Source organism: Saccopteryx bilineata, chromosome 5 (genome assembly GCF_036850765.1).
Source record: "Saccopteryx bilineata isolate mSacBil1 chromosome 5, mSacBil1_pri_phased_curated, whole genome shotgun sequence".
NCBI classification, from domain to species: Eukaryota; Metazoa; Chordata; class Mammalia; order Chiroptera; family Emballonuridae; genus Saccopteryx; species Saccopteryx bilineata.
In genome coordinates this window covers 192248035-192269853 of record NC_089494.1, presented here as the reverse complement: position 1 = coordinate 192269853, position 21819 = coordinate 192248035, and the positions used below count along the sequence as shown (strand labels likewise).

The window sequence follows — 21819 nt, the reverse complement described above, 5'->3', positions numbered from 1 at the left end:
TTTTCTGAGCTCCCTAAATTGCCTTTCTGTGTTTTCTTGTATATCTCGGAGGATTTTTAGGATTTGTATCTTGAATTCTCTGTCATTTAGCTCCAAGGTTTCCAATATATTAAATTTTTTCTCCATAGATTTTTCCTCATCTAGCTGTGTTACCTCTCTTTCTTTTGTATCCATGATATTCGATTTTCTCTTCCTTAATGGCATCTGAGGGTGGTTTTGTTGATAGTATTAATGAGATTTAATAAAGAATAAAAAGTTAAAAAAAATAAAAAAATAAAAAATCGAAGAGTTGTTTTTTTTAAAAAAAATTAATAATGAAATAAAGAAAAATAAAATAAAATAAAAATTTTTAAAAAAAGGAAATTATTCCCCCCCTCCTTTTTTCCTCTCCTCTCCTCTCCCCTCTTTCTTGAGAAAATCTTGTGGTGGACTGTGAATTATAACAAACAATGCCTGTGATGGAGGGCCTGAATTGGGGAAAAGTAACAAAGGGGCAAAAAAAAAAAAAAAAAAAAAAGAAAAAAGAAAAAAAAGAGCGTATGGACCCACAAAAAGCAAATAAGGAAAAAATTTGGGTCAAGAATAAAATATTTGCTTTTTTGTGTTGGTTGTCTAAGAGTTATGATGAGAGGAATAAGAGGAAAATGGAAAATGGGGGGACAAATTAAAAAATTAATATTGTATTTAGTGGAACAAGAACTAGATATTATGGAGAGCCAGGGATGGGAGCACTGCTAGTGAGTTAAAAAGGTGAAGTAAAAAACCCCCAAAATGCCACAAACATAGGTTTGAGTTTCAGATAAGATAATTTGTTTGTTATTGAGGTTTGAATGAGAGGAGATGTAAAGGAGAAAGGAAGAAACTAATATAGAGGGAGAAAGAGAGAGAGAGCAAAAAGAGGGAACCACTAAAAGAAGAAAAAAGAAAGGAGAGAGAGAGAGAGAGAGTTAAGGGTTTTGGAGTGCAACCCTCATAGAGAGAAAGGAAGAGAAGAGAAAAGATAATGGGAGATGTAACACTTATGGGTAGTGTAGTTCAAGGAGAGGAGAGAGTAAGACCAGTAGAGAGTTAATCGGCCAAATTGGAGGAGGAAAAAAAGTATCAAGAATGAAGATAAGAGAAAAAAACAAACAAATATAATAAAATGGGATAGGTTATAAATTCTGCAGATTATTCTTGATTTTGAGAGGTTATCTTCTTGCTTTTTCTTTTCTCTCCCTCTTCCTGGTCGGTGACTCTGTACCCCGGGTTCTGCCCCTTTGGCACGCTCAGGTAGAGGTTTGCAGTTGATAAGTCTCTATGGCAATGTCATGTATTGTGCTTTAGTCTCGTTGGCAGTCGAGGCTCATTAGCATTTATAGGCTCCGACAGTGAAAGAGTCCGTGTTCCTGGTGCCTTTCTTCTAGTCTTTCCTTCCTCAATTAGTAGCCTGATAATCCAGCTATGGGGTTGCTGCTGCCTCTGCCTGGATAGTAAGAGGCTCAAAGAGCTGGCAACTCCCCACTCTATTTCCACTCAGCACAGGGCTCTGGGTAAGGCTCAGTCAGTCAGAGCTTCTAGCATAATCAGGCGGGCTTTCCGTCCACTCAAAGACCTCTGGCTCTGCCACTCTGTCTGGTAACACAGGCGGGCGCCCACTTCCGGGGCGCTTGGAGGAAACTCTCACTCACTGTCTGCGACCAGGTTATCCGGCCAGCAGTCTCACGCTCTGAGTGAAACCCCCAACCGCAGGGAAAAGTTGCAGCGTTGGAATTGAGTCTCGCTCCGTCCCCGTGCGCGGCTTTTGCAAGGCGCTAGGGTGGCCCGAGATTCCGCTTTGGCCCACACAAAGGCCCCTGACTCTGCCCCTCTGTGCGATAACATGGGCACGCACTGCCGAGGCACTCGGAGGATTCGCTCACTCCCTATCTGTGCGCGCAAACCAGGATATGAGGCTGGCTGCGTTTCCCTCTGAGTGAAACACCCTCCAGCACGGAAAATCTCCACCGTTGGAATTAGTTCTCACTCCCTCCCGTGCGTGGCTTTCCCAGGGTGCTGGGGCTGCCCAGAGACTCTGCCCTCGGCCCACAGAAAGGCTTCTGACCCTGCCTCTCCGTAGGGCAACACGGGCACCCACTCTCGGGGCCTAGGAAGAAATCTCTCACCACTAACTGCGTGCACGCCGACCAGGAGACCGGGTAAAATGGCCGCTCCGCTTGTTTTTCTTTGTTTGGGTTTGGCGCGAGTGTTAGCTTGTATTGCCCGGGTTGCCACAGGATCAGTTTTTCCTCGCTTGGATCTCCGTGCCACAGCCTGGTTCAGCCATTTGTGTCGCAGCCTGGATCTATTCACCCCCTTTGCCTGCCTCAGTTTCTATATTCACAGTTACCAGAGAAAGCCGCCCTGTTTAGGTTAGTAAGGAAGGTGGAGCATTTCTTACTTCCTATTTCCTTCAGGGTTTGGTTATATATTTAGCCAATTTTTCACTCAATCATACCTTTGGGTGTATTGTGAAGCATCTGGAGGCTCCAAGTATAGGTTTTTCTGTTTCTGGTTGAAGATCTTGTTGAGTTTTGGGGGAGATTTATCGGTATCGCTTCCTACCCCGCCATTGCTCTGACGTCATCTCCTGATTTATTCTTAATTTACTTTGATCTTGCAGTGTTCCTTTACTTTCAATGAGTATAGCAATGCAGTAACAAATGTGTTTTCTCTCATCTCTTTATATTTTAAAGCTAAATATTAATATTTCAAGTTATCTGACAGTAATAGATATACTACAAAAATAATTTTGATAAAAAAATTCTTTGCAATGATTTTTTTTTCCTAACAAAAAATTATGTTTTCCTTAGGAATTGGTGTGCTTATGTACATACCAGATTATCTCCCACAGTGATAATGGACAACCGAGTCACTTATGTTCCAAGTAGGAGAGGGCTTTGTGGCTGGAACAGTGGATTCTGTCCTCAGAGGTATGTGGTGGTTCTTGAAAATAATAATGTGTTGCATCATAGTCATGTATGGCTCGGTCTATATCAAGTTAATCATTCCAGATATATATGTATAGTAGGATCATCACATTAAACTAGATGTATTATCTTGAATTAATAAAATGTAGATACTAATAATACTTGTTTCATATGGTTGTTTTTAGAATATGTGAAATAATGCAATGATGTACTTACACTAGTACCTGGACTTTCTAAGTCTTCAATAAATGTTAGTTCTCATGATTGTTTGTATTGTATTACTACTACTTTTATTCTATAACCTTATCAACAATCATATCCTTTATTTCCTAATGAAATTCATACACAGCTTTAAAGATTTATTGATAGTTTTCCTTTCATTTTAGGTTAAAGAGAATTCCACAACTTAGCAAACCATCCATTGCAATTATGCCTAGTAAAGCAGCTAAATAGGCCCTTTCTTCTTGTGTCTATTTTAATGACCCATGCTATTTAGCTTTTATATTTTTTAAATCTATGTAATTTTCCTAAAGTGTGAGGCTGAGTAACAGATAAATTCTCTGAATTCATATATTCACAGTAGCTCAGCTGGGGGTATTTCAAAAGAACATGCAGTAAAAACTAAAATTGTTATTCAGGTCATGATGGCTAATATTATGCAAATTGTCATAAAATAATTCAGGCAATGAATCTGACACATGAGCAACTGGGAACAGTGTGCAGTGAAGAACACATAAAATCAAGGTGTTTCTTATTCCCTGGAAGAATAGCTATGGTTCATGGTCCAGAGAGCTAAGCACATCTTAGGGATTTGGGAGAGCTGAGCTCCAGTTCTGCTTTTAGCATTTACTCCCTTTGTGACAATTTTCTTGTCAACATGAGCTACGAAGAATACCTTGTTAATTCTTTAGTAATGAAAATATTATCAAAGAAACCATACCAAACTGCTCTTTTGAGATGTATCAGATGTATCTTTATTTTCATCTTTTATCTTTCTCTACCTTTGAATGTGTCTCTCTTTTCATTCACTGTTTCAGTACACATGCAGTGTTTGTCACTTTCTCCTTCATCATGTCTGAGCAACATACAGCAGAAATCCAATTTGCCAATGCAGGAACATTGACACCAATAATAATGTAACTAACTGCTTGAGTTCACACTTATAAATCCCAAAGAGTTCTTTTCCCAAATGCCTAACTTCTTATTTAGTTTTAGCTACTAGACTGGAGATGATATTTCACTGGACAAAGTTATTTACTGAATGTAATTTACTGAAATAAGCAGAAATAAATGACTAGCCTACTTTTAGAGAGGAAAGGAGTGTTAGATCTTGTTAAAATTGAGGAATAACCTCACACATTTTAAATAACCCATCAAGTTACAGCAGAAACTAAAATCTAAATTTCTTAAAGCAAAGCCTAGTCTATTGTAAGGCATTTCCTTCACATCATCAGGAGTTAGCCATGAATATGACTTCAGTGTCTCCAGGTAGTTGTATATGAGAAACTCTTGATCATACAGGGAAAGGTGACCCACACATTGTGGATTTAAAATTCAGCTTGTTCACTTTTAGATATGAGACTTGAGCAAAGTATTTTATCTCTCTGTTTCTCAGGTTCTTCATTCGCAAGTCAGGATAATAATACTTCCCTCATAGAACTCATGTGAGGATTAAATAATATATGCCCATTTCATACATCCATTTGATAAATATTAGCTAAATATTGAAGTCATAGGGATAAAATAATATGAACAAATTGTATTTATGATTTACATTTACAAACATAGAACCTGCAATTCAGTGTCATTTACTACTTATATTGATGCTCAAAATGTTAGTTTCTTGATTTTCCTTTTATGGTTTCTTCTCAGAATTACTTTGTCATGTTATGTCTTTTTTCTCTAAGAGTGAAATACTATATGAAAAAATAATATATAGTATGATTTAAAAACTTGAGAATGAGAAAGTTTAGGTTGAAAATCATAGTGGTTAGTATACTTTCAATTAGATTACTAATATCTAATTTGTTGTAAGTTATTTGATATTGATCAAGAGTAAAAAGAATCCTTTTAACTATAACAATATAATAAATAATAAAAATTGAAATAAGTTGGCCCTGGCCAGTTGGCTCAGTGGTGGAGCGTCAGCCTGGCATGCAAGAGTCCTGGGTTCGATTCCCGGCCTGGGCACACAGGAGAAGCACCCATCTGCTTCTCTACCCCTCCCCCTCTCCTTCCTCTCTCTCTCTTCCCCTCCCACAGCCAAGGCTCCATTGGAGCAAAGTTGGCCCGGGCACTGAGGATGGCTCCATGGCCTCTGCCTCAGGCGCTAGAATGGCTCTGGTTGTGACAGAGTGACGCCCTAGATGGGAAGAGCATCACCCCCTGGTGGGCATGCCAGGGAAATCCCAGTCGGGCACATGTGGGAGTCTGTCTGACTGCCTCCCTGTTTCCGGCTTCAGAAAAATACAAAAAAAAAAAAAAAAAAAGAAACTGAAATAAGTTATACCCATAACTATTTAAAAATTGGAATTCAAATAGCTTTTAACATTAGTTTAGTAAAAAGTATTACCAATAGAAAAACTATACTATCTTTAGAAATATAGTAATAGGTATAAATTTAACATATCAAATAGTATGACCTTTTATAATTTGATATTTTAAAAAATCTAAGTTTGATAATAATATTAATGATAAATATAATAATAATGATAGTAATAACAGAGAACATTTATTGAATACTTATTATATTTCAGAAATCATCCCAAATACTTTACATTAATTATTTGAAATAATAAGTTAATGTGAGACAAATAATTCATTTCCTTCAATTGCTCTCCTCTCTAGATCTCAGAGGATATCGAATCCTGTCTACAGGATGCAACACAAAATTGTCACCTCATTGGAATGGAAGTGCTGTCCTGGATTTAGTGGAGCAAAATGTCAGCTAAAAGGTATAGCCTGATATTAATTTTGCAATAACAATTAGAAGCCTAAAATTTCTGAACAATAAGCAAACAATTCCAGTAAAGAAAAAACTACATTTTTCCTTTGAACCAGTTACTTAACTAATAATCAAACTATTAAGACTGTTACCTTTCAGAGCTTCCTAACTTGGTAGCTATTATAGCACCCTAAAATCTCATAAGCTGTCCTTTAAATTCTGTCCTCATTTTTATGTTGGTTTTACATGATGAGTAATGGAGAACTGATTAAATATTTTACTTTTTCTTAACTATGTGCTATAGAAGCATATCTTGTTAAAATACCAGAAATCCTAATTTTTAAATAAATTATCATTACACATGACCCTTTGTAAAAAGCAAAACAAAAAAACTGTTCCCTATTTTTATTCCAGTTCAAATATTTAAAATAATACTGTGCTTCTAAATGAAATTCAGTTTTAAAGAATGTATACAAATTTGGCATGAATTATTCTGCTTTAAAAAAAATTCTAATGGAGCCATTTTTTTCAACTGTAATTTTACGGATTTTCTGGTGGCAAGGCTGATCAAACACATGATAACTTGCTGTGACCTAACATCCATGTGACTATTACTTTGCATATGGCTTTAAACAGGTTTTATTTGAAAAATAACATATGGCATCAGCATACATATTTTAAATGAATGAATATTTGACTATTACAAGAAAAGCCATTAGCAGTGGTGGGGAATTCAATCAGCAGTATGGGAGACTGTGATTAAAAATTAATATAAGTGTGGAGAAACCATTGTGATTCATATTTTTTAAACAAAAAAGAAAGGTAGCCTGACCTGTGGTGGCGCAGTGGATAAAGCATCAACCTGGAACACTGAGGTCGCTGGTTCAAAACCCTGGGCTTGCCTGGTCAAGGCACATATGGGAGTTGATGCTTCCTGCTCCTCCTCCCTTTCTCTTTCTCTTTCTCACTCTGTCTCTTCTCTAAAAAATGAATAAATAAATAAACAAAAAAGAAAGGTGTGATAAAAAACTATAGGAACTCCACATTTTAGTTAGAGATGTGACTATGTTCCTTCTAGCCCAATTCAGTGAGAATCTAAAGGTAAGTTTCATTGTAATGCCATTTGTTTTAGGTCTAGCCTGACTTTCAGAGCATAGCAAGAATACTATTTTAAAAAGTTAAAATAAACTTTTAAACAAAATATCACCTATACCGAAAATATTTGGAAAAAAGGTAATTAGCATATTCTTTCTTAAAAATTGATTTTACTGGGGTGACACTGGTTAACATATACAAACTTCAGGTGTCCAATTTCACAACAGATCTCTGCACATCATATTGTGCGCTCACCCCTCTAAGTCAAAGTCAAGTCTTCATCCATCACCATTTCAGCCTGCTGTACCCTCCCCCACATCCCCCCATTGCTGCAATCCCCACACTGTTGTCCTTGTCCATAAGGGGTTTTCTTTTGTCCTTTTTTGCTCAATTCCTCCACCTATCCCCATTCAGCCCCTACCTCCCTACAGCTGTGAGCCTACTCTCTAGGTATTGTTCTGTTTCTATTTTGCTAGGTAATCCATTTTGTTCATTAGATTCCACATATGAGTAAAATCATATGGTACTTGTTTTTCTCCAACTGGCTTATTTCACTTAGAATAATGCTCTACAGATCCATCCATGCTGTTGCAAAAGGTAAGATTTCTTTCTTTATTATGGTCATGTAGTATCCCATGGTGTAAATGTACCACAGCTTTTTTATCCATTCATCTACTAATTGACATTTGAGCTGCTTCCAAATTTTAGTCATTGTAAATATGCCACAATGAACATAATGGTGCACATATATATTTTTTTTTTTTACAGAGACAGAGTCAGAGAGAGGGATAGATAGGGACAGACAGACAAGAACGAAGAGAGATGAGAAGCATCAATCATTAGTTTTTCGTTGTGACACCTTAGTTGTTCATTGATTGCTTTCTCATATGTGCCTTGACCGCGGGCCTTCAGCAGACTGAGCAACCCCTTGCTCGAGCCAGCGACCTTGGGTCCAAGCTGGTGAGCTTTGCTCAAACCAGATGAGCCCGCACTCAAGCTGGTGACCTCGGGGTGTCGAACGTGGGTCCTCCACATCCCATCCGATGCTCTATCCACTGCACCACCGCTGGAGTTTTCATTTTCTTCAAATAAACTCCCATAAGTGGAATTACTGGGTCATAAGGCAGTTCTATTTTGAATTTTTTGAAGGAACTACATACTGTTTTCCACAATGGCTGTACCAATCTGCATTTCCACCAACAGTGCACGAGGGTTCCCTTTATTCCACATCCTCACCAACACCTGTTGTTTATTTATTGATAATAGCCATTTTGACAGGTTTGAGGTGATACTTAATTGTGGTTTCAATTTGCATCTTTTTATATGTCTATTGGATATCTGTATGTCCTCTTTAGAAAAGTGTCTATACAGGTCCTTTGCCCATTTTTTAATTGGATAGTTCAGGGTTCTTTTTGGTGTTTTTATAAGTTCTTTATACATTTTGGATTTTAATCCCTTATCAGATTTCTTGGTAAATATGGTCTCCTATTCAGTGTATTGTCTTTTCATTTTGTTGCTAGTTTAAAAACTTTATTTTGATATACTTGCATTTGTTTATTTTTTTCTTTTATTTCCCTTGCCTGAGGAAATATAGCAGAAAAAAATATTGCTATGAGAAATGTTTGAGCTTTTACTGCCTATGTTTTCTTCTAGGATTTTTATAGTTTAGAGTCTAATATTTAAGTCTAATTCATTTTTAGTTCATTCTTGTGTATGGCATAAGAAGGTTGTCTGGTTTCACTTTTCTGCATGTATCTAATTTTCCCAACACCATTCTTGAATAGCCTGCCTTTGCCCCATTTTAGGTTCTTGACTCCTTTGTTATATTTTAATTGCTCATATAGACATTGTAAGATATTTTCCACCGAGGAAGAAAGAAGGATGTAGCCACCAAGTGTGGACAAGCAAATGCTCTATTTAGAAAGCTCCCAGGCGAGGTTCACTGGTCTGCAAGACAGGGGCCAGGGAATTCGCGCAGCTTCTCCCGCCCGGGGGGTAATTTATAGTGTTGGTAGGGTGGTGGTGGGTGGCAAAATTTCATTGGCTGATAGACAGTTGTTCCTTTTCAAAATGCTCCTGGGCTGTTTCCTTTGGTGGGCATGGGTGTGGCCATTTCTTTTGGCGGTCATGGGCATGTGTGGTTCCTCATGTGACCTTCCCCCATTGCCAACTGACCTCACATTCCAATGTTTTATGTTAGATAGGGGCGTCACTATTCATCTGGCTACTTTCTGCTGGTTTGGGGCATTGTGGGGAAGGGAGTTCGGAAGGTGGTGGCTCTGAGGGGAGTCGCATATATGGGTGTAGGAGAATATGGCTGACCGTGATTCAAGAAACTGCGTGGATGTGGCCCTGTAAGAATCTAAGAAAAAGAGGAGCAAACATGAGTAATATGCTGATAATTAGAAGAGGACCTAGGATAGGGGCAACCCAGGTGAGGATGGTGACTGCTACCAGGGGTTAAGTGGGTTGTAGGAAGAGAGGTCCTTGTGCAGTTTCTCTTGCAGACAGTTAAGGACATTGATGTTTTCTTCCACCAGGCCAGTCTCATTGAAGAACATTGCTCCCTGCTTTAATTCACTCTGGCGGCAGGTTCCTGGTGGGAGGGACAGGAGTAACAGGAAGATCTGCAGGGTCCAACGTTTTGGTGAGCTGAAGACGGGTGTGGCCCAGTGGTTCCGACTGCCAGTGGTCCTGTTCGGGGGCAAGCTTGAGTTGAGAGACATGGTACCAAGGTGTTTGCCCTAGGAGCTTGGCTGAAGTAGGAGTAGTCAGTATTACCGTATGGGGTCCTGTCTACCTGGGCTATAGAGAGCTGGGCTGGAGCCAGGCTGGAGTTCCCTCAGAAGAACCCTGTCTCTTGGATGGAGGGGGACCGTTGGGTGTGCTTTATCTGGAACCCCTATGGGCGGAAGGGTCCAGTCCATGTGTTCCCTGAGAAGATGGCAGAGTAAGGATAGAAAGGGGAGGTACGTGGCAAGAGGAGGGGGGTTAATAGGTAAGTTGTGATTGATTAGGAATGGTCTGCCATAAACCAGCTCAAAGGGGCTGAGTCCAGTGGGGTTTTGCGGGGTTGCTCTGATTCTGGTGAGTGCCAGGGGGAGGAGGTTTGGCCAAGAGAGTCTGGTGTTGATGGAAAGTTTGGTTAGCTGACCCTTCAGGATGCCATTAGCCCTTTCCACCTTACCTGATGATTGAGGGTGATAGGGTATGTGGAGTCTCCAGGTGATGTTGAGAGAGGTGGCAACCTGCTGGACTATTTGGGCAGTGAAGGCCGGGCCATTGTCTGACTGGATGATAGTCGGCTGTCCAAACCGTGGGATGATGTTTTCAACAAGAATGGAGGCAACAGTGTCTGCCATCTCTCGAGAGGTGGGAAAGGCTTCTACCCACCCTGAAAAAGTATCGATAAAAGTTAAGAGATAATGGAGTTTTTTGTGAGGGGGCATGTGAGTGAAGTCGATTTGCCAATCCTGGCCTGGCACGTGCCCCCTCAGCTGATGAGTAGGGAAGTGGGGGCAGAGTCCCCCTTGTGTAGAGGCTTTGGAACAGACAGCACATGCTGCATGTACCTTTTCAGTAGTCTGGTGGAGGCCTGGGAAGAAAAAGAGTGGTTGCAGAATCGATAGAGAGCTTTTGATCCTATGTGTAAGGAACAGTGAGTATCAGAAAGTTAAGTTTCAGCCTGTTCTTTTAGTAGGACAATTCTATCTCTGAGAAATATCCATCTCTGGTTACATACGTCTCCACCCTTTCTGAGGAGAGTCTATTCTTCCTCAGGAGCATAAGAAGGTTTCAAGAAGGTGGCAAGAAACATGAGAGGAGTGGGAGAGGTCCCTGTGGTGAAGTTTCGAGCCACCAAGTTGCCTGAGCATTTCCCAGGGCCACCGGGTCCTGAGAGGTTTGATGGCCCCTACAATGTACCACGGCCACCTCAGCGGAAAGCTGTAATGCCTGCAAAAGTTTAGAAATGAGGGTAGCATTGATTATGGGGGTGCCCTTGGTAGTGAGAAAGCCCCTTTCCTTCCAGAGAGCAGAGTGCTGTGGATGATAAGAAAAGCATATTTATAGTCAGTATATACGGTTATGCGTTTTCCCTGGGTCAGAATGAGTGCCTGCGTGAGGGCAATGAGCGCTGCTTTCTGGGAGGTGGTGCCCTCTGGCAGCTGTTGAGCTTCTAGGGTGGAGGAGGTGGTGACCACCGCGTAGGCTGCCCGTCGTCGTCCGTTGGGTCCCTGTACAGAGCTCCCATCTACAAAGAGTATTGGATCTGGATCTTTTAAAAGAGAATCTGATAATCCATCTCGGGGTCTGTTGAGGAAATCTGTTAGCTCTGTACAAGAGTGGGTGGGTTCCGGAAGTGTCGTTGGAGCTGGCAGTAGAGTGGCTGGGTTAAGTTGGGGAGAAGGCAAAAGAGTGACTGAAGGGTTTTCGATGAACAGGAGGTGAAATTCTTGTGGGTGGCAAGGACCTTACAGAGAGAAAGACTTATGTGAAAGGAGGTCAGTGAGCCTGTGGGAGGAGAAGTCAGTGATGGGTTGGGAAAGGGTGAGTTTAGTAGCCTCTTTGGTGAGTTCAGCTGCCACGTCCAGTGCCCGGAGGCAGGGCTGCCAGCCTTTGATGGTGATGTCCAGTTGTTTAGAGAGGTATGCTATGGGAAGGTATGTAGGCCCCACAGGTTGAGTTAACATGCCAACAGCATTGTCGTGTTTTTTTGTCAGTAAAAAGGTGGAAGGGGCATCTGGGGTCAAGTAAAGCAAGAGGGAGAGAGGAGATGAGGGTGTCTCAAAGGGTAGAGAAAGCCCTTTTAATGGCATTGGGGGATTGAGAGGTCCCATGGGAGTCTCTTTTGCAGCCTCATAGAGGGGTTTAGCCAAAAGAGCAAAATTGGGAATCCAGTGTCTAAAGAAGCCCATCAGACTGAGGAAAGAAAGAATCTGATCAGTGGTGGTAGGTGGCTGGAGACTGCGGAGGGTCTGAGTTCGATCTAGAGTGAGACCTCAGGTGGTGGGGGTTAAGGTGATGCCCAGATAGACTATGGACTGAGAATGAAGTTGAGCCTTAGTAGAGGAGACATGATACCCCTTCACGGCAAGGAGGTTAAGAAGGGTGGCAGTGTGTTTGGTTCCTTGAGGCAGACAAGGAGGGGCTGCAGAGGAGTAGGTCATCTACATATGCAAGAGGGTACTTGTCTCGAGATCACATGCAGTATTCAGATCTTGAGCTAGTGCCTGCCCAAAAAGGTGTGGGCTGTCCCTGAACCCCTGGGGTAGAACAGTCCACATAAGCTGTTGGGCTGCGTTAGTGTCTGGGTCAGTCCAAGTAAAGGCAAACAGAAAGTAAGAGTCAGGGTGTAGAGGCATGGTAAAGAAGGCATCCTTGAGGTCTAGGATCGTGAAGTGAGTGGTGTCTGAGGGAATGTGTGACAGTAATGTGTAGGGATTAAGGACTATGGGATGGAGGGGAACTACTGCCTCGTTGATTGGGCATAAGTCTTGTAAGCCCCTGAAGATTTTAGAACAGGAAGGATGGGGGTATTGCAGGGAGAGTCCATGGGGATGAGTAAGCCTTGGTCCAAGAGGCAGGTAATTATTGGTTTAAGGCCCTGGCGGTGACTTGCTGAAATAGGGAATTGGGGTCTAGATGGGAATCGGGAGGGATCCCTCCAGTGGATGTGTACAGGTGGGTGGTGGGTAGCTACTACAGGGGTCGAGGTGTCCCAGACTTGAGGGTTGACAACATCTGGTGGAATAGGGGGTGTGACCGGGTTAGGGTGATCTGTGGTAGTGGGAGAGCCTTCAGTCAGGAGTAGTAGAAGTAAGTGGGAAGAAGTTGTCAGTTGGATAGTGGCCCCGAGACGTTGTAGAATGTCCCAACCCAGAAGGGGTTCAGGGCATGAGGGCATAACTAAGAAGGAGTGTGAAAAGAGGAGTCCGTCCAAACTACATGTCAGGGGTGGCGTGCAAAGGGTAAAAGAAAGGGTCCCATCCACTCCCATAACTGAGACCTGTGAGGGAACTAGAGGTCCAGAGTGTGATGGTAAAACAGAGAAGGTAGCCCCCATGTCCACAAGAAATGAGATGGACTTCCATTCCTGCAGCATTACCCAGGGCTCAGTGAGGGTGATGGGAGTCTTCGAGCCGGGCCATATCAGTCATCCATGAGACTGAGAAGTCTGAGCGATGCGCACACCTGGCCAGCTTGGCCTCCCATTCGGGTGGCTTGTTCTCCGCGTGGAGATGCTGAGGAAGAGCCTGTTACTTGAAGTGGGCAATTGCTCCACCAGTGACCTGGCTGATTGCAGTCAGGGCAGGGTTTAATGGGCAGCCTCGAGCAGGGGCACTGCCAGGCCCAGTGACCCTCTTTGCCACATTTAAAGCAAGATTCTGGTGGGGTTCCTCTTTGCGGTCCTGACTTGGGTCGGGCACCTCCTACGCCTTGCCCCTGTTGATCTGCCGGCCTCAGGGCTGCCACAAGAGCCTCGGGCTGGAGCGTTACCTTTTGCTGCATGCGGATCTGGCAAGCAGCCTCAGCTTTTTCCTCCCAACCATTAAAAACTTTAAATGCCATTTTCATCAGGTCTTGGATAGGGGTTTGGGGGCTGAGAATAAGTGGAGGGGGGATCCTGGGGAGCCTCGCACCCAGATCCAGCTGGAAATACCAGAGCCAGAGGCAGGATAAAGCCAGGCCTTCCTGCAAGAAGACCGGGACTGGGCTGTGGGGTCAGGAATCCTGCAATCCCGGATGGGGGCCAGTGGCCAGTGGAGGAGGAAAGATCAGGAGCGGAGGGTTTAGCTGAGGTTTCTCTGGCTAAAAGGTCCTGTGCCATAGAGCAAGCAGCACAGAGATTAGGACGGGAGCATAGATACCAGAAGCCCTAAATGTAAGGGATCTCCGACCATTTCCCAGTTCGCTGGCAATAGTTCTGTAAATCGGTGAGGGTGTTAAAGTCGAAAGTCCCTTCAGGAGGCCACCTGGTCTGGTTATCCAGTGGGTATCATGGCCAGGCCACAGTGGAGAAGAAGATCAGTTTCTTCTTCTTTAGGGAGGGATCTATGTTTGAGAGATTCCGGATAAGGCACCCTAGGGGTGTTTTTGAGCCAGGTTTAGATTCCTGTGCCCCCATGGCTGCCCTCAGCTTTGGGGTGATCAGAGATGTGAATTGGCATCCCGCAACTGAATCTCTGGCCACTGGACAGTCAGGCAGAGTGGGAGTGTCTGGGATATCTCCACAGGCACACACACACTTGGAAAGGGTAGGAGGTCCCTGACACAGCTACAATTATGGACAGGGAGTCTCAGAGTCGGAAAGAACTGAAGGGAGGCCAGAGGCAGGGACTTACCGCATCATGTGCCGAAGTGGGTGGGAGGTGGGAGGTCCCTGGTCTTCCTTGGAAGGGAAGTGGGGAAGAGTGGCCCTTGCGGACTCAAGCTCCTCTCGGGTTTCAGCATCAAATGTAAGGTATTTTCCACCGAGGAAGAAAGAAGGACATAGCCACCAAGTGTGGGCAAGAAAAGCTTTATTTAGAGTGCTCCCAGGTGAGGTTCACTAGTCCGCAAAACAGGGGCCAGGGAAGTCACACAGCTTCTCCCACTGGGGGGTAATTTATAGCTTTGGTAGGGTGGTGGTGGGTGGTGAAATTTCATTGGCTGACAGACAGTGGTTCTTTTTCAAAATGCTCCTGGGCCATTTCCTTTGGTGGGCATAGGTGTGGCCGTTCCTTTTGGCAGTCATGGGCATGTATGATTCCTCATGTGACCTTCCCCCATTGCCAACCGACCTCACAGACATGGGTTGATTTCTGCGCTGTCTGTTCTATTTCATTGATCTACATGTCTGTTTTTATACAAGTACCATGCTGTTTTGATTACTATGGTCTTGTAATATACAGTGTGTCCGTAAAGTCATGTTGCACTTTTGACCAGTCACAGAAAGCAACAAAAGATGATAGAAATGTGAAATCTGCACCAAATAAAAAGAAAACTCTCCCTATTTTATATATCAATATATTCAGTGCAGTTCGATGTGGGCTCACACACAGATTTTTTAGGGCTCCTTAGGTGGCTATTCCTACATAGCCTCTACAGACTCGTCACTGACTGATGGCCTACCAGAATGGGGCTTCTCCACCAAACTGCCGGTTTCCTTCAACTGCTTATCCCACTGAGTATTGTTATTCCTATGTGGTGGTGCTTCGTTATAAACGCACTGATATTCACGTTGCACTTAGGTCATGGATTCAAATTTAGTGAGCCACAGAACACACCGAAGTTTCCTCTGTACCATCCACATCTCAACTGGCATGGCCGTGGGCTGCTCCACTGTATACATGGTGTTACGTCATCATCTGCACATGCACACATGCTGCCACATCATGCTACAGAAACTGGGAGGGTTTTCCTTTGATTTGGTGCAGATTTCACACTTCTATTGTCTTTTGTTGCTTTCCTGTGACTGGTCAAAAGTGCACCATGACTTTACAGACACACTGCAGTTTGATATCAGGTGGTATAATTCCTCCAGTTTTGTTCTTCTTTCTCAAGATTGCTGTGGCTCTTTGGGGTCTTTTGTGGTTCCATATAAATTTCTTGGAATATTTGTTCTAGTTCTGTGAAATATGCCATTGTTATTTTAATAGGAATTGCATTGAACTTATAGATTGCTTTGGGTAATATGGATATTTTATGATGTTAATTCTCCCTATCAATTAACACAGTACAGGGGGTCCTGTCAAGTTATGACAGTCTCAACCCATGACGTTTTGAGTTTACAATGTTCACTCCCATAAAAACTTAAGAAAAATGAGACAGGAGTGTTTCAGCTTACTTAGCATCCTACTTATGGACTACATGGTGAATTAGTATGGTTGTGTGCAGTGGAAGAATATGCTGTAAAACAGCATATGAGTGAGGGAGTTGGTGTCCCTCAGTACACTGACCTAAGCCATTTTGAACTGTGAACTACAGTACAGTGTACAGTACAGTATATTTATGTCCTTTTTCTTTTTGGGTGGCTTAGTTGTGTTTTTATGTTCTAGATTATGACTTTACAACTATATTAAGATAGGTAAATGACTTTAGGCTAGGGTGTGTTTCAACTTACACCAAAATTTGAGTTATGTCACTGTTTTAGAAATGGAACTGTGTCATAACATGAGAACCTCCTGTATATGCTTATAATTATTTTTATCTTTGATTTCTTTCTTCAATGTCTTACAATTTCCTGAGTACAAGACTTTTATATCCTTGGTTAATTATATTCTTAGGTATATTATTCTTTTTAAGTATTTGTGAATAATTTTGTTTTCTGTATAGTTCTAGGGATTTATCCATTTCTTCTAGGTTGTTGAATTTGGTGGCATATAGTTTTTCAAAGTAGTCTACTGTGATCCTTTGTATATTTATGATGTCTGTGGTAATTTCTCCTCTTCCATTTTAGATTTTTGTTTATATGAGTCCTTCCTCCTTTTTCCTTAGTGAGTTTAGCCAGGGGGTTGTCAATTTAATCAATATTTTCAAAGAACCAGCTCTTCATTGTATTAGTTTTTTTCTGTGCTTTATTTCTTTATTGATTTTCTGTTTGAATTATCTATCTAAAGCCATCAATGGTGTGTTGAAATCTCCAAGTATAACTGTATTTTTGTCTGCTTCTATTGTTAGATCAGTTAGTAGATGTCACATATTTTGGTGCTCCTCGTTTCAGTGCACATATATTAAAAAGCGTTATGTCTTCTTTATGCAAAGTCCCTTTTATCATTATGAAATGTCCATCTTTGTCTCTGATTACTTTCGCATTCTTGAAGTCAGTATTGTCAAATGTGAGTATGGCTAAAAGTTTTGTGCAGTATTTAGAATTATATTTCTAAAGTTTAAGAGTAGTTTTTATATTACTCATTTTATATGAAGAAGAATTTCTTAGGAATATTAATTCCATTATTTATTTTTTTAAAGATTTAAGTGTTTGTTCTCAGTACATGTTTCTAGAAATTCAGATTGTCATTTCACATCCTAATGTACATAAGGGGTTAAATGTGGATTTGTGACAGGAAACAAAACCTTTATTTACCACAAAGAATGAATTTCCAGCTGATAAGGACTGCTGTTGCTTCAGGATCTGTGTTTTTTTATACTTACTACAGATAACCACTGAACAATGCAAAGGTTAGGGGTGCTAACACCTTGCACAGTTGAAAATCCCCTTACAACTTTTGACTTCCCCCAAAACTTAACTAGTCTTTGCTTGATACTCAAATCCACAAATGCTAAAGGTTCTTATATAAAATATAAAATGGAGTATTATAATGTGTACTATGGGCCCTCTGCATCTGTGGATTCCAAATGACCAGTCAAAAACACTATCTTTCACCTAGGTTCATTGAATCTGCAGAAGGCTGGCTATATATTTATTGGAGAAAAAAAAAACACTTATAAGTAGAACCACATGGTTCAAGACCATGTTGTGCAAGGGTCAACTCTAATTAATTATTAATTACTATGGTAGGCTATATATACCTCCTAGAAGAAAAAAAAACTTTATCCTTATAACACAGAGAAATGAAACTAGTTGAGAGTTTTGAATATCTACTATATACTGTAATATCTTTTTCTCAAAATATTGTGTGAAATATTTAAATTGAATTCATATTACTTATAGTTTTGATTCTTTAATGACACCTTGTGATCTTTTTATTTATTTATTTAATTAGTTAGTTAGTTTGTTAGTTATTTTTATTTAGTGAAAGGAAGGGAGATAGAAAGATTCTTGCATGCACCCCAGCCAGGATCCACCTGGAGCCCCCCCATCTAGGATGGATGCTCGGCCCATCTGGGGCATTGCTCGCAAATGAGCTATTTTTTGCACCTGGGGTGGAGGCTCCATGGAGCCATTCTCAGCAACAAGGACCAATGAACTCACATCAGTTGACCCATGGCACTACCACTGAGCCAACTGGCCAGAGGAACACCTTGTGTTCTAAATTGAAGCAACTTATAGATGTCTTTCATTCCAAATTTATAAATTGTTACCTTGAATCCCCATTAACAAAAATGTCCCAGAACCTTTTTTTTTTAATTACATGAGAACAGGGAAGGCAGATAGACAGACTCCTGCATGTGTCCTGACTGGGATCCATAGAACAAACCTCCTATAGGGCAATGCTCTGCCCATCTGGGGTATTGCTCTGTAGGTAGCCAACCTAATTTTAGTGCCTGAGGTGGAGGACATGGAGTCATCCTCAGCATGGAGACCACTCGTTGGAACCAATTGAGCCATGGCTGCAGGAGGTGGAGAAAGAGAGAGACAAGGGAGAGGGAAGTGTGGAGATGCAGATGGTCACTTATTCTGTGTGCCATGACCAGGACAATTCCTGGGACATCCACAGGCTGTGCCAATGCTCTATCACTGAGCCAACCAGCCAGGGTCCCAGACTGTTTTGAAAGTGACCTTCTGGCACAATACTATAATTAGAATTACTCATAATTCAGGTATCTTCTGATTAACCTGCTGTGCAAAGGTCTTTTTTTATTCAATTCTGTAATAGAAATAATTTTCTGATGACAGATATGCCCATAATATGATATTGACCATACAGGTAATTCTAATATAACTGCAATTACAAAAGAACCTACTGTTGATTCCTACAACATTTTGACCATTCTACTCTTCAATATTATTGCAGTACAAGCTGTTGAAATTTTTATTAGTGCAATTGATGCATTGGAGTATCAAGAACTACTGTGTCCCTTTGTCCCTTCAAACATTCTTTATTATCTCATCTATCCAGGGGTGGATTTTTTTTGCATGTTTTCCCCTTCTGATTCTTACCCAATTACATGTCAAGTTCCCCCTCCTCTTTTAATCACATTTTATATATGTATCAAAAGTCTTTTTATTAATTTTTATTAAATTTTTAAATTTATTTTATTAACATGGATTCAAGTATATTACTCAGTATAAAACCCTCACCCACAAACAACGTAACCCCCATTAAACCTCATTTTCTCCCTCTCCCTGACTCCCACCCACCCCTTCCCTCTGGAATTTGCTGTCCTGTATTCTGTATCTATGTGTTATAACAAGCTGTTTGATTACAATGGCTCTGTAGTATAATTTGATATCAAAAAGTGTAATACCTCCCACTTTATTCTTCATTTTCAAGATTACTGAGGCAATTTGGTTTTGGTTTTTTGGAGAGGTTTTTTGTTTGTTTATTTTTTGGTTCCATATAAATTTTTGGAATATTTGTTCTATATCTTTGAAGAATGCCATTGGTATTTCAATAGAAATTGCATTGAACCTATAGATTTCTTTGGGTAGTAAAGACATTTTAATGATGTTTATTTTTCCTATCCATGAGCATGATATATGCATCCACTTGTTTGTATCTTTCTTGATTTCTTTTTTCAATGTCTTATAATTTTCTGAGTATAAATCTCTTACCTTCTTGGTTAAATTCATTCCTAGGTACTTTATTTTTTGTTGTTGTAATAGTGAAGGGGATTATTTCCTTAATTTCTCTTTCTGACTTTATTGTTAGTGCATAAATATGTCAATGATTTCTGAATATTAATTTTATATCCTGCCACCTTGCCAAGTTTATTTATCAGGCATAATAGTGTTTTGACTGAGACTTTAGGGTTTTCTACATACAGTAAATGTCATGTCATCAACAAATATTAATAGTTTTACTTCTTCTTTTCCAATTCAGATGCCTTTTCTCAACTGATTGCTCTGGCTAGAATTTCCAGAACTATTTGAATAAAAGTGGTGAAAGCAGGCACCCCTGTCTTGTTCCTGATCTTAAGGGGATTGCTCTTAATTTTTGACCACTGAGTATAATTTAGTCTGTTGGTTTGTCATGTATGGCATTATTATACTGAGGTATGTTCCCTGTATTCCCACTTTGCTCAGAGTTTGGTCATAAATGGGTGCTGGATTTTATCAAATGCTTTTTCTGCATCTATTGATAAAATCATGTAATTTTTATCCTTTATTTTGTTTATGTGATGAATCATGTTTATTGATTTGTGAATATTGTACTGGTCTTGCCTCCCCAAAATAAATCCCACTTGATCACGATGTATGATCTTTTCAATGTATTGCTGAATCTGGTTTGCTAATATTTTGTTGAGAATTTTAGCATCTATGTTCATCAGGGATATTGGCCTATTGTTTTCTTTCTTTGTAGTGTCTTTATCTGGTTTTGGAATGAGGATAATGCTTACTTAATAAAATGAGTTTGGAAATCTTCTCTCCTCTCGAATTTTTTGGAATAACTTGAGAAGAATAGGTCTTAGTTCTTTTATGAATGTTTGGTGAAGTTTGTCTGTGAAGCCATATGGTCCAGAATGTTTGTTTGCTGAAAGTTTTTTGATAACTGTTTCAATATCACTTGTTGTACTTGGTCTTTTTCGGTTTTCTGATTGTTCCAGATTGAGTTTTCGAAGATTGTATGTTTCCAGAAATTTATCCATTTTGCCTAGATTTTTCAATTTTTTGGCATATAAGTCTTCTTAGTATTTTCGTACAATCTTTTTTATTTCTGTGGTGTCAGTTGTAACTTCTCTACTTTTATTTCTAATTTTATTTATTTGAGTCCTCCTTTTTTCTTGATGAGTCTAGTTAATAGTTCATCAATCTTATTTATCTTTTCACAGAATCAGCTCTTGGTTTCATTGATCATTTGTATTGTTATTTTAGGCTCTATGTGATTTATTTCTGCTCTGATCTTTATTATTTCCTTCCTTCTACTTCCTCGGGGCTTTATTTGTTGTTCTTTTTCTAGGATTTTTAGATGCAGGTTTAAGTTGTTTGAGCTTTTTCTTGCCTTTTTTTTTTTTTTTTGGTATTTCTCTGAAGTTGGAAACGAGGAAGCAGTCAGACAGACTCCCGCATGTGCCTGACCAGGATCCACCTGGTACACCCACCAGGGGGCGATGCTCTGCCCATCTTGGGGTGTCACTCTGCCGCAATCAGAGCCATTCCAACGCCTGAGGCAGAGGCCACAGAGCCATCCTCAGCACCCGGGCAATCGCTGCTCCAATGGAGCCTTGGCTGTAGGAGGGGAAGAGAGAGACAGAGAGGAAGGAAAGGGGGAGGGGTGGAGAAACAGATGGGTGCTTCTCCTGTGTGCCCTGGCCAGGAATCGAACCTGGGACTCTTGCATGCCAGGCCTACGCTCTACCACTGAGCCAACCAGCCAGGGCCTTTTTCTTGCTTTTTAAAGTATGCCTGTAATGCTGTAAACTTCCCTCTCAGGACTGCTTTTGCTGTGTCCCATAGATTTTGAGTTGTTGTATGTTCATTTTTATTTGTTTTCATGAAATGTATGATTCTTCTTGATCTTGTTAACCCATTTATTATTTAATAACATGTTGTTTAGCCTTCAAGTGTTTGAATATTTTTCAATTTTTCTATTGTAGTTGACTTCTAGTTTTGTGCCATGTGATCAGAGAAGATACTTGATATGATTTTACTCTTCTTAAATTTATTGAGACTTGTTTTGTGTCCTAACATGTGGTCTATCCTAGAAAATATACCATGAGCTCTTGAAAAGAATGTATATTCAACTTATTTGGGTGAAAGGGTATGAAGATATCAACTAAATTCAGTTGATCTAGTGCATCATTTAAGTCTGTACTTCTTTGTTAATTTTCTGTCTGGAGGATCTATCCATTGATTTTAGTGGGGTATTAAAATCCCCTACTATTTATTATAATATTGTTGTTGATCTTTCCCTTTATGTCCCCCAAATCTGCAATATATATTTAGGTACTCCTACATTAGGTGTATAAATATTTACAATGGTTATATCCTCCTGTTGGATTGCTCCC

The 21819-nt window shown here is 40.6% G+C and overlaps 1 protein-coding gene across 1 annotated transcript in view; it reads left to right on the top strand.

Moving 5' to 3' along the window:
* The window catches only part of MMRN1 (multimerin 1), a 92199-nt gene that overhangs the window by 28972 nt on the left and 41408 nt on the right, over window positions 1-21819 (top strand). The window contains exons 2-3 of the mRNA XM_066232514.1: window positions 2832-2951; window positions 5796-5902. Coding sequence (XP_066088611.1) covers window positions 2832-2951; window positions 5796-5902 — 227 coding nt within the window. The remainder of the gene's footprint in view (window positions 1-2831; window positions 2952-5795; window positions 5903-21819) is intronic.